At 35.0% G+C, this 17,508-nt stretch overlaps 1 protein-coding gene across 1 annotated transcript in view; it reads left to right on the top strand.

The window, feature by feature from the left end:
* nid2a (nidogen 2a (osteonidogen)) overlaps positions 1-17,508 on the top strand; it is a 56,592-nt gene that overhangs the window by 1,301 nt on the left and 37,783 nt on the right. The window contains 6 exon segments of the mRNA XM_059520036.1: positions 4,111-4,352; positions 5,156-5,643; positions 6,642-6,791; positions 8,914-9,159; positions 9,549-9,749; positions 10,633-10,860. Of these exon segments, the coding sequence (XP_059376019.1) occupies positions 4,111-4,352; positions 5,156-5,643; positions 6,642-6,791; positions 8,914-9,159; positions 9,549-9,749; positions 10,633-10,860 (1,555 nt within the window).

Raw genomic sequence — 17,508 nt, 5'->3', positions numbered from 1 at the left:
GTTTCTCAGGGGTCTGATAGGCTTTCTGAATCCAATGTAGCAGTTTCATTTAGTGTAGTTAAGACATGAACCACATTACCTGAATTGTTTATTGTACAGGTGCAAACAAAAATGCCCTAAAATCAAAAAATTATTTCTATTAATGTTAATTTGTCTATTAATATAATAAATAGATATTTAATAGCAAGTAAAATATAACAAAGTAAATCAAAATTGTTTTTAGTGAAACATTTTTAAAAATGGCAAAACTAGTTTAATTGCTATGCGAATTATACTTACAAACATAACGTAAATGCATAATGCATAATACATTATATATAGCACTGATTTTCTCTAATGTCCATCAGAATAGCCCTGCAATCTGTTATGAATCATGTTATAATCATGATCAACCAGCTGGAGTTGCTTTATCATTAGACACAAAATCTGAGTTGTTGTGAAGTGAACACTAGTGCATTAACGTCTTTTTTAAAGAAATTAAAACTTTTTATTTAGTAAAGACATTTGAAATGTTAGAAAGATTTCTATTTCAATTACATGCTGTTCTTTTGAGCTTTCTATTCATGAAAGAATCCTAAAAGAAAAAAAAATGTAACCTCTAAATTTTGAATTCTAACAATATTTTACACTATTGCTGTTTTACTATATTTTTGATTAAATAAATGCAGGTGAGCATAAGAGCTTAATGTTTCAAAAATATCATTTTAAAAAATCCTACCGACCCCAGGCAGTCATGTATGTGCTTTAAAATATTTATAGGCACAAAAGCTTGGTTTATGTCACATTCAGACCATATTTTCACATGAGAATACTTAAGTTTATAAATTCAGTGATGTTACAGGGGTCTACAGTTGGTGGTGTGTGAGTGGAGTGATTTCAGCTAAAATGGAACTTAATTCTGGTGTTTTTGGTGTATTCTAATGGGCATTAATGAATGTCTCATTCTTCAAGTCTCTAGTGCACAATGCACATTCGGATCTCTCATCCAGACAGCTGAGCAGAAACAGCTGCACTGCTCATGAATTATCATTTGTTACTCATTAGTTCCGGAAGCAGCATTTCTTCTCTTGTTTAGGTTGCATAAGGCCATGTTCATGTTTGCATTCTCAGAGTAAATAAATACTATCAGGAATTTCCCTCTATCTTTTAGGAATATACTCTGTGGCACTGGCTCACATCTGATGCATGTTCTGATAGACTTTCAGAAAAAGAACAAAGCTGAATAAAAATTATAAAAGCCACTATTACAGAATAAACGGTATTATGTTACAATATATCATCACAGTCAAAGCTAAATGTCACAAAGAATATACTACTGTAAATACTAGTATGGCATTCAAGCTGTCATAAAAATAGATACTACTCATTTAGATGTTTAATAGTTGTGATAAATTAGCGCAATACTTTTGACCTCCTGCTGTTTGGCTCATGCAGGGTTACTAGGTGGAAAGTCAAACCGCAGTCATCTTTCTTGACTAAAGAGTTGCTTTTAGAACTATTTACTTTCTTAAGCAATGTTTGCTTACTAAATGTTACTTGATTGCAATAGAAGAGCTTTAGGCCAAAGGGCTTGTTTGAAGAAAGCACATCCTTGAGTTGATTTACTACGTTTCCGTTTAATCTCTCCACAGAGAGTTTGCCGAAGCTCAGGGGGTCTAAATGGTGAAATCTCTGGAAGATATCTTATGTTTGCCTTTGGGATTTAAACTACTTTATCTAGTCTTGTGTCTCCTGCAGTCCACCACATGTCTGTCTGTCTGCAGACGTCTCATGGACTGAAGAAGTAGAAACTTACAGAGGTCATACTCCATGAATGGATTCTCGCATAGTACTGATTCAATTTTAAAGTATTCAGTTTATAGTTTCATTAAAAGTACTTTAATGGCACAATTATATTTTCATACAGTATTGCAGAAGAATTGTGCACAAAACAAGTTATAAGATAAAAGATAGAAGGAATTGTACAATAGAATAATACAAATAAAAAAGGAAAGACTGCTAAAGCTGCATTTATTTGATCAAAAATACAGTAAAACAGTAATAGAGTGAATTATTGTTAAGTAAAATTGAAGACTTTATATTTAAGCTTAATATTTTTTTGGAAACTGTGATTCAACACTATTTAAAAACTTACTACAACACTAATTAAAGACACTTAGAATGTTGTAAAAAAAATCTGTTCTTTTGAACTTTCTATTCATCAAAGAATCCTGAAAGAAAATTATATTGCTTTTCAAAAAATATAATGTGGCAAAAGAGCTTTTTTTTTTTTTTTTAATGCTGATAATAATATTAACCATTATTAATAAGTGCGCACTATATTAGCATATTACAATGATTTCTGAAGGATCATGTGAAAATTCTTTAAAAAAACACTAAAAAGCGTAATTATACTAAACTTAATTTATATATATATAATCTAAAATATACATTTATCTAGATGTTATGAAGAAAAAAATATTGTACAGTATCCATCAAAATATTGATGGATACTGTAATAGTATTGATGTAGTACCATCTCGAGTCCATAGACCCCTTCATTGTGGGGTCCTAATTCTTCTTTTGGTACTTTAACATCTTTAAACAATCTTGTTTATGGGTGTGTTTAGCACTGCTTCAAGGCAGTGTGGTCCTGCAATTAGGAGTTTGAAGCTGAAGGCAGCAGGGTTGGGTGAGGGGATCCAGGAGGGATGCATGCTGGGGAAAGGGGCAGCCCGAGGCTCTCTGAAAGCCAGATGCAGCATTGTCTCTCTGGAATTGGGGGGTTGTTTTGTGGAGGTGATGGCTCCACTCAGGGACAGCTTGGATTACTAAACACAGGAGAGGAATTTCACACACATCCTCTGTGTGTGTACGTGAGAGACTGGAAAGGGGGGAGGGCTTCGTAATATCTGTGTTGAAACGTCATTAGGATGTCTTGCTAGAAAAGCTTACTTAAAGGGATAGTCCACCCAAAAATGAAAATTCTGTCATCATTTAATCACCCTCAAACCTGTATGGGTTTATTTTTCTACGAAACACGAAAGATATTTTGAAGAATGCAGGTAACCAAACTGTTTCGGTTCCCATTGACTTTTTGTCCATATAATGGTCAATCTTAAGTCAAATAGAATAAGCGGAAACTGTTTGAAAACCAACATTCTTCAGAATATCTTTTATGTTCCTCAAAAGAAACAACGTCATAACAACATGAGCATGAATGATGATAGAAGTGTCATTTTTAGGTGGACTATCCCTTTAAATCAACATGATATCCAGACAGACCCGGTTTATAGTCATAATAGACGTTTCTTGTCTTGTTGGGGAACAGAACATCATTAATATGAAGTTATTTAGAATGAACTAATGCAAAATGTAACACAACTTTCCCCATTTTTGCAGCAGATGAAGCAAGCCTCTTGCATTTCACATGGAAATATGTTAAATCACATTACATTATGTAATAATGTTGTTGTTTGCAAGTTTTTCAGTCACAGAAAAGGATAGTAAGAAACTTTAGTTAGAATCAGTGTTGTAACTGGTTTATTAAAACTATTCAAACAAATAAAATTAAATAAAAAATATTAGCTGAAAAAAATTACAAATGTTTCATTAGCAACTACCTAAAATAAAACATGTGAAGGTGAAGTGCTAAAATTACTCAAATTAAAACTGAAATAAAAATAAATTACAGTAATGCTAAGTAGAAATATTTAAATATAAATCAAACTTATAGAAATTATAAAAGCGTAACAAAATTACTAAAATGTTCCTAAAATGTTTTTAGTGATCTGTTAAATGCAGTAAAACTAGGTGTGAAAAAAACAAAAGGGTGCAAGAGACAGCACTGAGGCACATTTGGTAGGCTTGTAAAATCAGTGAAGTTGTTAGAAACACCATATTTGGATTTCAGCTGAAGCTCTATGGTAGATGTTTTCAGTGCTGTTTAATATATACAGAAAACAAATCTCTTTTAGAGACCACTTTGTCTAAAAGTAAGGTGAAGGAAGTAAACTATTTTAGATGGATTTACAGTATATGATGGAATATTTACAGGTGATATGTTTTAAAAGTTGTATTACCTTCTAAAGTTCTGCACAGATTCTGGAGTAATGGTCTTCTCTCTTCAAGGTAAACACATTCCAAGTGGTGCTTGCGTACAACGAGAGGGATACTTATGCACTCTTCCTATACCCTGAGGATGGCCTGCAGTTTTTTGGAACACGGCCCAAGGAATCTTACAATGTCGAAATTGAGCTTCCAGCTCGAGTGGGCTTCACCAGAGGAGAGCTGTCCTTCCTCTTCTTTTCCCGAACAGAGGGGCCATACTACAGCGTCACCAGCGATGAGCAGTCCGTCAAAAACCTTTACCAGTAAGCAATTACCATTTTAAAATGGGGCTTTATTGAAATAAAAAAAAACTTTTTTTCTTTTGGAAATAATACAGAAAATTACTCAGAAACAAACAAAAAATTTATTCTATTATTATAAGATTGTTATTAAATGTTATTAATTTGTTTTTCATAAATAAGCGATTAATCGCATACAAAATACAAGTTTTTGTTTTCCTAATATATGTGTGTGTTCTTTATATATTTATTATTTATATAGAAATACACATACAGTGTATTTGGAAAATATTTACATGTCTATATTTATATTCATATAATTTATATGATAAATAATTTTTTTATATAAACATAACATCTTTTTCTGAAATATATACATGCATGTGTGTGTATTTATATATACATAATAAATATACACAGCACACATATATATATTATGTAAACAAAAACTATTTTGGATGTGATTAATGGTGATTAATGGTTTGACAGCACTAATACAAATCTAACTTAACATAAACATTATGTTTATACACTATATTATATTATATTATATTATATTATATTATATTATATTATATTATATTATATTATATTATATTATATTATATTATATTATATTATATTATATTATATTATATTATATTATATTATATTATATTATATTATATTATATTATATTATATTATAAATGTTACAAGCAGTTGTGCTGAATTTTGTCAAAACCATGATACATTTTTGTTCAAGATTCTTTAATAAATAGAAATTTGAAAAAATGCATTTATTTGAAGTCTTTTGTAACATTATGATTTAATATTATAACTCTTCAGAAAAGGAAACATAGGAGAGCGTGGAGTTTGGCTCTTTCACATTGGAAACAGATATTCCTTCCAGAATGTCGTTCCTGCACAGCATGAGGCTGTTTTCACCAAAGCTCCCCCAGTCTTGGATGCTATGCTCCCTGATGAAGACTACTCAGAAACAGATGAGGAAGAGTATGATCCCATCGATCCGGACTTCCAAGATCCCACCACAACGGAGTTTCTTGAGCCAGAGCAAGACTCCTCAATACTGGAACGTCTCAACCAGGAGGTTCCCCTTGGTCAGTCTCCTCCTCAGCCCTCAGAGTCTGGTCCAGGTGAGTTTCCTCAGCCGGATCCCTATAATCTTCCCCCGGAGGACGTGACCCAGCCCCAGCCCCAGCGGCCATTACCAAAGCACGCAATCCTGCAGGTGTACCCAAACCGTGTGAAGGATGTCCCACCTTCTGGTGGTCAAGTGTTCAGTATTGAGGAGAAAGTGAACTTTGACTCTGGAGGTGTGTTCCATAACCACTACTGAAATATATCGAATTAACCTTTTTAAAGCACCATCCTAAAAATGTCACTGACCTATCATACTTTAGCAACTGTTGCCATCTGCCATATTTGCTTATTTCTAATGTATGCTACTTAGATGTTTAGATACCAGTGTTGTTATTGTTAACTAAAAGTAACTAGTTTTAAATTTTGATTTCAAATTTTAATTGTAATTTTTAAATTCAAAATGCATTTTCTGTGATTGAAAAAAAAAAAGAAATATGAAAAATAAAAAAGCTAAATGGAAAAAAACTAAACAAATGGCAAAACATAAAATATTTTTTTAATAATTGTACTGTAAAAAAAAGTTTTAAAAATGTATTATTCAAAATATTATTTGTAATAATAATAATAACAAAATAAATAGAAAAAAGTACAACCTAAAATTAATAAAACTTAAAATATAGTAGTTTAAAAATAAAAATAACTTAAAATGTTTTAAATGATAAAAAATAGTATAAAAATAATACTGAAATAACACTGTTAGCAATTATTAAGTAGTGTATCCATAATTATTATACACTGAATAATATTACAAAATTTTTTTATCACATAAGACCACTTTTAGCTTTGCAAATTAAAATATACTTTAATATTTGCAAATGGACACATAATTTGCTGAGCGTTTACACCAACGAAATCATTTCTTTTTTCTCTTCCCTCCAAAACACCATTAATGGCCAAAAAAGATTTCAGTTAAATACAAAAACTTTCAAATTCCCTTCCATGGGCATGCATGCCAGAATTATTATTTTAAGTATTTTTTTAATGCACAATTAATTTTGATTCATATATTATTTGACTCAGAATTTTGACTTTTTATTATTCAGTATTATCTATCTAAACAATTCAGAAAGAACTCAAGATTGTGGAGTAGTTAACCTATGACTTATGACTGAGTTTGACTTTACTAGCCTATTAAAGAGCAATTTGTCTCTCTTTCCGCTCTCTCCTGCAGTGATCCATTACTCAACCGATAATAAAGAGACATGTGAGCGCTTCCAGCAGCAGTGCAGTCAGAACGCACACTGCACAGACTATTCCACCGGCTTCTGCTGTCACTGCAACTCAGGATTCTACGGCAATGGCCGTCACTGCCTGCCAAACGGTAAGACTGGGGCTGTAAAAAGAGCCGTTGTAAAAGCTACACATAACATGACCTTGTTCTGAAAGTATGAACAACATTTGCAGTGCATCTCTTGGGATAGATTACCAGTGTTTCTCTTTCCAACAGACTATTTTTAAGAGTAAAAATGTATATTTTTGTAATGCAAAGGAATTTGCAGATAAAACTTTGATTTGGCACGCACTTTTAGGTATACAAATTCCAAACAGTTATTTCTTGTCAAACTTGGTCTTTTACTAACTGCTTCACTTGCGTGCAGAGTGGCCGCTAATTGTCTGTAATTGGTGAACACTTGTGTTAACTGGCTGCGGTAATACCCACAACTTATTCCACAGCCTTTTTATTAAGAGTTGTGGGAGGTTTTATGTCGGAAACACTTAGTCTTTTGGAAAACCTGAGTGGATTTCCCTAGTGAATCATTCGGCAGCCCTCATGGGGCTTGAGAAACAGGATCTTTTCAAGACAATGACATCACATTGGATTGGCTGTAATTTACCTGTGAACATCGACTCCATACTTATGTGTGAAAGAAATCTTGAGCCCTGTTTCAAAGTCAAGTCTGGCTCGTGCTGAATGACAGACATTTGTGTCTGAGAGAAAATATTCAGTGGAAAAGCTTTCTCAGCTGTTGGATATGCATGTGTATACAGTAGGAGCTTTGTGTGGCCGGTGAGTGAGATGGTGTAGAGGGAAAACTATCCAAAACCACTCTGAAACAGCTGAGTAACAGGAGAAATTGTAGCTTTTGAGAGCAGTTTGTAGATTAAAGAAATACCCCAAAAATGTTTAGTTTTTTTTCTTAATGTGGTCATCTGATGCGACATGCTCTTTTACAAGTTGTTTGAACTGAAATGTGTGTTGGCAGTGTGTGTACAAAACCACCCTATAATGAAAAAAATCCACCCAGTGTTTTTTTTTTTTAGTTTTGTTAAATAATTTCCCCTTTCTCAAATCGGGGCGGGGTCAGCAGAGCTTATTAGCATTTAAAGAAACATGGACTAAAACAGGTTGCTGAAAACAGAGCTGATTTTGACAAAGTAAAAAGAGTGTTGTTTTACACTACCATTGAGAAATTGTAACCAAAGTATGTTATAGACTCCCTGGGTGTTTTTAAGCACAGCTGCTTTGTTTATCAAGTAAATACTGTATGGCTACTGTTCTATAAGCGCCACCTGCTGTCAGAGAGTGAATTTGCGTTCTCATACAGCCCATTTGCCATTTTTGTTTTATGCAGATGTTTATTGTAGTATAATTTCACAGAGCTAAAGTCAAACCATTCTGTTTTTGCTTCGGATTTTGAAATTAGACAACATAATTTAGATTAAGAAAACTGATCATGCTGCATGTATGCAGCATCTTTGTTTGGATTGTTATTAAAATACAGTGGTCCCCTCTAATTTTAAATGGAAGCTCATAACAGGCAAAGCCTTGGTTTGTTTATATGAAGAGATCTTAAATCTAATTTTGTAAAAAAAAATCATATCATGAAATCAGTATTGTGAATCGTATCACATTGTGAGTTACCACATCCCTATAGCAAAAGCATAGTCTGTTAATCTACTATGAAGGTAATACTTATGCAATATTCCAAGTCTTCTAAAGCCATACACTTTTTTGTGAGAAATGCCGTCCTGTAGCTCACACTTTTGCAAAATATTATAACTAAAACTTTCTAAATTGTAGATTGTAGATTTTTTACTTGTAGATTTAAAGGAATAGTTAATCCCAAAATTTTAATTTGCTGAAAATTTACCATCCAAGATTAAAAACAAATTTGGAGAAATTTAGCATTAATAACTTGCTCGCTAATGGATCTTCTGCAGTGAATGGGTGCCGTCAGAATGAGAGTCCAAACAGCTGATAAAAACCCAATCCACAATTAATGATTCCAGTCAATTAATTAACATCTTGTGAGGCACAAAAATGCCCAAAAATACATCAACCCTATAGCAATATATTGTTTTTGTAAACATTTCAGCACATTTAATCCTTATTTTAACCTCTCAGATTTATTTCTCAATTCAGATAATTGTTTAGCTATCCACATACTTGCAAACGATCATTATAAATGTAATTTATAATTTTATCTCCCTGTTGTCCTCAGGTGCTCCTCACCGTGTGAATGGAAAGGTCAGAGGGACTTTACTGGTGGGTGGCACAGCAGTGCAGCTGGATAGTATTGACCTGCATGCCTACATCGTGGTGGGTGACGGACGAGCGTACACTGCCATCAGTGAGGTCCCAGAGCCGGTGGGTTGGGCCCTCATGCCCGTGGCCCCCATTGGAGGTCTTTTTGGTTGGCTCTTCGCCCTGGAGCTGCCAAACAGCCTTAATGGCTTCAGTATCACCGGTGAGGCCGTCATGTTCTCATTTTCTACTTCTTTCATGGTGTAGAATGTTTGTTAAACATATGGCCACCTGCTGAGAGATTTTAGGCTAAGATGTTTTGTTCTCGCTAATAGAGTCCCACAAGGGCTTTGCTAGTCTGATATAACTCAACCACTTATTTAACCACTAATTTAAATCAGGTGCTCCGTTATATAATATGTTTTCACTTTGTATGAAAAAAGCCTTTTCTTTTTTAACAACACCTTAATGTTCATCAAGCACCATTATAAGGGTCACAGCCCCCATCTGGATCTTATTTCTTGATATTTGTTTGCAGTAAAATGAGTGAGCAACAGGACTGCTCTTTAACGACCTTTAATCATGTTGAGAACCAACATATGTGTTTCGCAGGTGCTGAATTCACTCGCCATGCCGATGTGACCTTCTATCCCGGTAACCAGCGTCTCAGCATCGTCCAGACAGCTACGGGTTTGGATACCCAGAACTACCTCAATGTGGACACTCATTTACAGGGCAGTGTACCCTTCATCCCTCCTGGTGCCACGGTGCAGATGGAGCCATTTAAGGACACCTACCATTATTATCCTTCATGTAAGTTCTGGAGGAAGAATTTGGGGAATAAATATATCTGTACATCTTTGTTTCATGACCCTGATCCAATTTCAGAATGTTTTTCCTGATTTAATTTTTATATTCTGTTTTATATTTACCAGGGCTATCAATAGATTACATTTAAATGAATCTAATTAATTACACAATATGTGACCCAGGACCACACCTTTAAAGTTGTCCAGAATAAGTCCTTAGCAATGCATATAACTATAACAAAGGATCAGTAAGATTTCTTTTTTATTATTAATATTTGTGTTCAGCAATGAAAGTAAAGACATTTATAATGTCACAAAAGATTTCTATTTCAAATCAATAATGTTCTTTTAAACTTGAAAAAAGAATCCTAAAAATATTGAATCACAGTTTCCTTAAAAATATTAAATGGCAAAACAGTTTTCTATGTAGATAATAAGCAATGTTTTTTGAGCACCAAATCAGCATATATGAATAAATTCTGAAAGATCATGTGACACTAAACATTATTTTACGTCTTAATAATATTTTATAATATATACAGTTTCACTGTATTTTTGATCAATTAAATTTCTTGGTGTGTATAAAAAATGTTTCAAAAACATAAAAAGTTGTATCAACCCCAAACTTTTAAATGGTATAAATCATGGGCTTGTGGTGAATGGCTTAGCTATAAAAAAAAATATTCTGACTTCTCCCGTCTCCTCTACTTCCTTTCAGAGGAAGCTGTGTCTGATCTAGATGCCCCGTAAATAAAAGTGGTTCTCATGTTGCCGAACATGAGGTTGCTTAACAATCAAATCCTGGGGGATTTTGGGTCTAGAATTAAAGCCCAAAATTTGCTGTGAATTGCTTCGTTCCAAACTCTTGGCCTTTTTCCTGTTCTCAGTGATTACCTCCACATCCGTGCGTGAGTTTACAGTCACGTCAACTGAAAATGGAGCAGAGACCCACACTTTCCAGGTCAAACAGAACATCACATACAGAGACTGCACTCACGGGCCCCGCAGCAGACTGGAGACGCTGGAACTGAGAATGGAGCGCATATTTGTTATGTATGTCAAAGAAGAACGCATCCTTCGATATGCCATCACCAACAAGATCGGCCCTCTTGGAGGTAGGCTGCCAGCATAGAGAATGAATATTCTGATGGAAACATCAACATTTCTTGTCACTCTTATACAGTATGTTGTTGTTTTTGATGTGAATGTGCTGATGTCCCAGTCAGGTGTGTTGAAGTCAGGATGAAATGAAAGTAGTGACAGATCTTTTCTTCCATATTGTGACGTGCATTTAAGTGCAGAGGTGGGTAGTAACGAGTTACATTTACTTCGTTACATTTACTTGAGTAATTTTTTGTGGTAACTAATACTTTTCGGAGTATATTTAAAGATGGGTACTTTATACTCTTACTTGAGTAAATTTTTTGGGAAAAATCTGTACTTTTACTTCGTTACTGTGGGCGACGCTCCTCTCGTTACTTTATCTTAATGCAATAAATGTTATAAATGCTTCAGTTTATTCCAAACGCGCCGTCTACTTTTCTCTGGGCAATGAGCGATGCCCAGTCGCGAATGATTCATTCTTTTGAGTCAATTCTGTTCAAAGGCTTGATCAAACCAATTGGCAAACGAGTGAATTGGTTCATGAATCAGTTTGAATGAGTCGTTCAGTTCCCTGCCGCACGCGCTGAGCGTCTGAAGTGGTTCACTCGGAGTTGTAACGTTTAAGAACAGAAAGAGCGTTGAAAACGTGGCTGGAACTGCACTGAATTGAAAGCAAATCTGCAAAGGCTATATTTGCTAGCGATGGAGATCCTTATTAGATGAACACCGTGTGTGCTGTCTACTGTTTAACAGGTAATAACTTGGGCTACATTCGATTACAGTACACGATACCACTGTGACATTAGTTTGTTGTACGTGTGTGGCTTATAACAGAGGGGAGTCAAGTTGAATGCAGCTTCCAAAAGACAAAAAATAGCCGATTAAGATTTTATTAATTTTAATACAATCACACCATATCATCAGCTGCTAAATTCAGATCTGTGGTTGCTTGCTGGCGCTGAGCCAGAGACAGACGCGTTTTTACAGCACTGCGCATTATAACCAATCACACATGATTATTTTGAGCTTATTAAAGCATTGGCCAATCAGAGGTGTTCCGATGAGTCATCGCTAAAATGCCGGTGCTTCCTTCACTCGCTCACTGACTGAATACCTCTTTCTGGCGAATTCTCTCGTCAGAAACAACAAAGTGCAGATGTGTGTACGAATCGTTAATTAAGATATTGATTTCACAGTGTTAACAGTTTCAGTGATTTTAATGGGAGTTTCTGAGAGTGATTGAAATCTAGACTGTCAGTGAAAATGATCTTTAATAATGTAAATGTTATTTGCTCTCTTTCTGAATAATGAAAGATTAGTAGCAATATTTATATCATATTAACTTTCAATGTTAAATTCACATTTAATATAAAGTCAGTCGTATTAAAAATATATTATGGCATGACACCTATATCTGTTACTTAAGTAAACAGACAAGGTTTTATAATAAATTACATAAATTGGAGTAAAGGCTGATGAAATATATACATTTATACACGCACACATACATTACATACATTTTATCTATATATCTAAATAAAAATAGGCTCAGTATATATGACCCAAAGTAACTAGTAACTAACTACTTGAGTAGATTTTTTATCCGATACTCTTTTACTCTTACTCAAGTAACTATTCAAGACTAGTACTTTTACTTTTACTTGAGTAAATATTTCTAGAAATACTTTTACTTTTACTTGAGTACAGTTTTTGGGTACTCTACCCACCTCTGTTTAAGTGTAACCACTTATCATAAAAAGAAAAAAATATAGGACATGTATTTGTTTTTTACATCAGCTGTTGAGAGGATGTTGAGAAATGGGGGCGTGAATGTAAAATTTTAAGTGTGGGGTTTAAGCAGACTAAATGTCCAGTATTTACCGGAGAGAAGTCTATAGTTTTTGTAGATCCATAGATCCATAACATGCATTTAGAAAATAGATAGGCTAAATTTTGACTTTGTGTTTACTTTAACTAGCATAGTAAAATATCCATGGCCAACCAGCTTCACCAACTATGCTGGTGAACACCATAATTGTCCTGGTCCATCTACTAGATCAGCACTTACTAATATAAACCAGTTTGTACAGGCATGGAAATGACTAGCTTGTTTGAGCTAGATGTAAAAAAATGTTTGCTTGGAAACTTAAGAATGAGGTTTCTAAAGCAACATTTTTTAATTCATCAGGATCTGTATTTTTAGTAATTTGTTGGTCTCAAAAAATACTGGCATACTGTATCTTTACCAATTGTAAAGTGCCTACATTTGTGTCTAATTAATTATTCATGAGCGTTGTACAGTTGCAGCAAGGTTCACATGTTGATCTTGTATTCTTTTGTTGATGTATTTGCTTTGTTCTTGTTGAGTGTTTCAGAAGCTGATTTACATTGTGACACTTTCACCATTCGACAAGCAGTTATTTAAAAAAAAATTTTTTTTCAAACTTATTAATATGCTAATAAGAACATTAAGAAATAATTCTGAAACATTTTTCAGAATATTCAGGACCCGACTTTAGACCTTCATTTTGAAACCTAACCACCCACGACTTATTACCATCCCAGGGTGAACTACGTATGTGAAATATGTTACAAGATAACCTAGGATTATATAAACTCGGGGTTTGCGATTACATCAGCTTTACAGTTTCAAGTGTGGGAAAAGTCAATCTTTTGTTTATTTTGGTGCCATCTTCCAAATCTTTGTGAAAAAAAAAAAATCTGCATAAAATCTTCCTTCCTTGGTCTGCCTATATATGGCCTCCTGCTCGTCCTTCGTTTAGACCGGCCCTTATATTTGGCATAGTTTCTTTATTAACATGCTGACTGATGTGGAAATGAGATGTCTGACTCTCGCACAAGACTTACATTGGCTTGAGTTCAGCTGTATTCCCATCATGTAAAAATAGGAGGTTTAAGATAAGCACCCCGAGCCACCTGCTGCTTTCTACCACGGCTCAAGACTGCACTTTAAATGAACTATTGCCGCGTTTCCACCGCAGGAACTTTACCCAGGAACTAGGGACTTTGGCCTGGTACCTGGTGTGTTTCCACCGCAGGAACCAGGAACTAAATAAAGTTCCGGGTAAAAAAATGCCCCTCAGAAAGTCCCTGCTGGCGAGGTGGTACTTTTTCAAAGTTCCGGAACTTTCGGGGGCGGGACTTGGGCGCTAAACATCCTGATTGGTTGAGTTCACGCAGCATTGATTGAGTTCAACCACCATTTATTCGGATCATTTTCAAAATATTACTGTTATTGTGTCATGAAATGTAATTTTAAAAGTATTTCAGGCGAGAATGTAGTTGTTTAAAACTCACATCTGTGGTTTATTTATAAAGACAGCGCCTATTTTTAAAATGTTTTTCACCAATCTCGGAGATGGTGAGCTCCACGCGATCAGCGGGAGCTCAGTGCTTATGTATCCGCAGAGAGCAGCCTAACCTCGGCTAGACGTTCTGATATGTGCTGCTGGCTTTGATGTCTCTTTAGTGGTTAAACATAAAATATAATTCGTTTTGGGTAAATCTAACAGGTTATCTTTGGTCTGTATTCCATTTATCTATATGTTAAAATGAAAATAAAAAAGGCAAATTTATATAATATTTAGTTTCATTGTATATACACATCTTCCCGGTACTTTACACTGCGGTGGAAACACAGAAAGCAACAGGTCTGGGGGGAAAAAAGTTCCTGGTACAAATGTTCCGGGTAATTTCGGTGGAAATGCGGCATATGTCTGTAAAGTGAGCCTGTGGCATTTTACAGGTCTTTGTGTGTGCTGTTTGTAACAAATAACTTTATTCCCTTAAGGAATAAATCAAATGTTTCTATTTTAGCCCCTCAATATGTTACCTTGTAAGGCTGTGTAGTTCCCCAAAGAGGTTTTTGTAGGACAACGGTGCTTTGTATGGCCCTCTGGTTCCTGGCCTGTGCTATAGACGTTGACTTTAAGATGATAAATGGGGTTGGGATGAGCATATCACCAGCTGTGTTGTATCTAGTCAGTGGGAAGAATACGATCCAGTTTCCTGAAGTTGCACAATCGTCAAAACCTGATGTGACCTTCCTTTCGTTCGCAATGGATTTCTAGTTTATATGTAAAGGTAGAACATCCCTGCATTGCATTATAAAGAATTTACTCATCACCCTTAGATGATAAACACATAAACTAAGCCTCATTTAGCATAAAAAGTTATACAAAATATGCCTTATTAAGTATAAAAAGTGATGAAAGAATTCTGCCTTAATAATTGATTCAAAAATTAATTGATTTTTAATCAATTAATAAATACATTCATTTTTCATTTTTAAATTGGATTATGTAGGATAATAATGTCAATTTATTAGGAGCAAATTGCTGGATTTTATGGCAATAATAAGATGAACTGTGGTTCGTCACCTAATATGTTGTTTCTTTGCCAGATCATGTGCTCTTAGAGTGTTTCAAATTTGTTGAGTACAATCTCCAGATGTTGATATTTAGCCTATATAGAAGGGTTGATGAATCTCATACTGCTGTTATTATTATGTTCACTCAGACAAAGTATTCATAACAGGGTGGTGGGTAGAGGAATAGTTGTGGAGTGATGTTGTGGGAACAGACGGACACCCTCCGGAATCCCTGAACCCAAGAGAGCCATGCATGGCCTCTGGCCGAGGCTGGAAAACACAGCTGCCGCTGTGTGTCCAGTGTGTCCGGCACAGCTGACGTATGGTAATTAGACCAGTGCTGACACATCTAAGATATTAGATTAGACTGAGGAGGATTCACACGCTTATATGTGACCCTGGATAACAAAACCAATCATAAGGGTAAATTTTTAAAAGTTTAGATTTACACTTTATCTAAAAGCTGACTAAATAATGTTTCCATTGATGTATGGTTTGTTACGACAATATATGGTGGAAATACAACATCAGAAAATCTGAAATCTGAGGGTACAAAAAAAAATCTAAGTACTGAGAAAATCACCCTTAAAGTTGACCAAATTAAGTTCTTAGCAATGCACATTACTGATCAAAAATTTAGTTTTGATATATTTACAGTAAAAAATTTACAAAATATCTTACATGAACATGATCTTTACTTAATACCCTAATGATTATTTGCCATAAATAAAAATCAATAATTTTGACCTATACGATGTATTGTTAGATATTGCTACAAATATACCCCAGCGACTTAAGATTGGTTTTGTGCTCCAGGGTCACATATGTGACCATATATCATGTCATTATGGCCTTGCTGACTGTGAATATGAAGAGCTGGGTCTCAGTTCTCAGTCATTTCAGACCAGCTGTTAGTGTTTCATGTGGTTGATAATGTTTTTTTTCCTGGCAAAAGTCAGTTCACTTGGTGGTCATCTTGGTAACACCCTAGAATCTTTTTCAATTCAATTCAATTCAAGTTTATTTGTATAGCGCTTTTTACAATACAAATCGTTACAAAGCAACTTTACAGAAAATTGTGTTTCTACAATATTTAGTAGTAGTAGAAAAATAAAAAAAATAATAATAATACAAGACGTAGTCAGCTAGATGATGAACTATCAATATTATTAATTAATAGTAATTATATGATGCAATCACACATGTAGCAATAATTGTTAGTTCTGTTTGTTGATTCAAGGTTAGGATCATCTGGGGTCCTCTGAGGGTCAGCATCATCTCTTCTCAGGTGTTCTGGATCCAATGTCAATGTCAATGTCACCTTTATTTATATAGCGCTTTAAACAAAATACATTGCGTCAAAGCAACTGAACAACATTCATTAGGAAAACAGTGTCAATAATGCAAAGATGATAGTTAAAGGCAGTTCATCATTGGATTCAGTTATGTCATCTCTGTTCAGTTAAATAGTGTCTGTCCATTTATTTGCAATCAAGTCAACGATATCGCTGTAGATGAAGTGTCCCCAACTAAGCAAGCCAGAGGCGACAGCGGCAAGGAACCGAAACTCCATCGGTGACAGAATGGAGAAAAAAACCTTGGGAGAAACCAGGCTCAGTTGGGGGGGCAGTTCTCCTCTGACCAGACGAAACCAGTAGTTCAATTCCAGGCTGCAGCAAAGTCAGATTGTGCAGAAGAATCATCTGTTTCCTGTGGTCTTGTCCTGGTGCTCCTCTGAGACAAGGTCTTTACAGGGGATCTGTATCTGGGGCTCTAGTTGTCCTGGTCTCCGCTACGGATCCAGACTGGAGCTTGTGTAAATCCTAGTTACCACGGGATGTAAATCCCGTGGCGAAACATAGAAACAAATAGAGACATCATTAGCATAGCTGCTGATCCAACAAAGTAAAATAAGTTTAACCCAAGCTTAAGAATAAAAATGTAGATGCAACTACACTCACAATTTAAGAGATACATTATTCGAATGCTTGGCGAAAGAGATGAGTTTTTAATCTAGATTTAAACAGAGAGAGTGTGTCTGAACCCCGAACATTATCAGGAAGGCTATTCCAGAGTTTGGGAGCCAAATGTGAAAAAGCTCTACCTCCTTTAGTGGACTTTGCTATCCTAGGAACTACCAAAAGTCCAGTGTTTTGTGACCTTAGGGTGCGTGATGGGTTGTAGCGTGGTAGAAGGCTAGTTAGGTACGCAGGAGCTAAACCATTTAGGGCCTTATAGGTAAGTAATGATAATTTGTAACTGATACGGA

The sequence above is a fragment of the Carassius carassius genome, chromosome 32 (assembly GCF_963082965.1).
Source record: "Carassius carassius chromosome 32, fCarCar2.1, whole genome shotgun sequence".
Lineage (NCBI taxonomy): Eukaryota > Metazoa > Chordata > Actinopteri > Cypriniformes > Cyprinidae > Carassius > Carassius carassius.
This window is presented reverse-complemented; position numbering and strand designations above follow the sequence as displayed.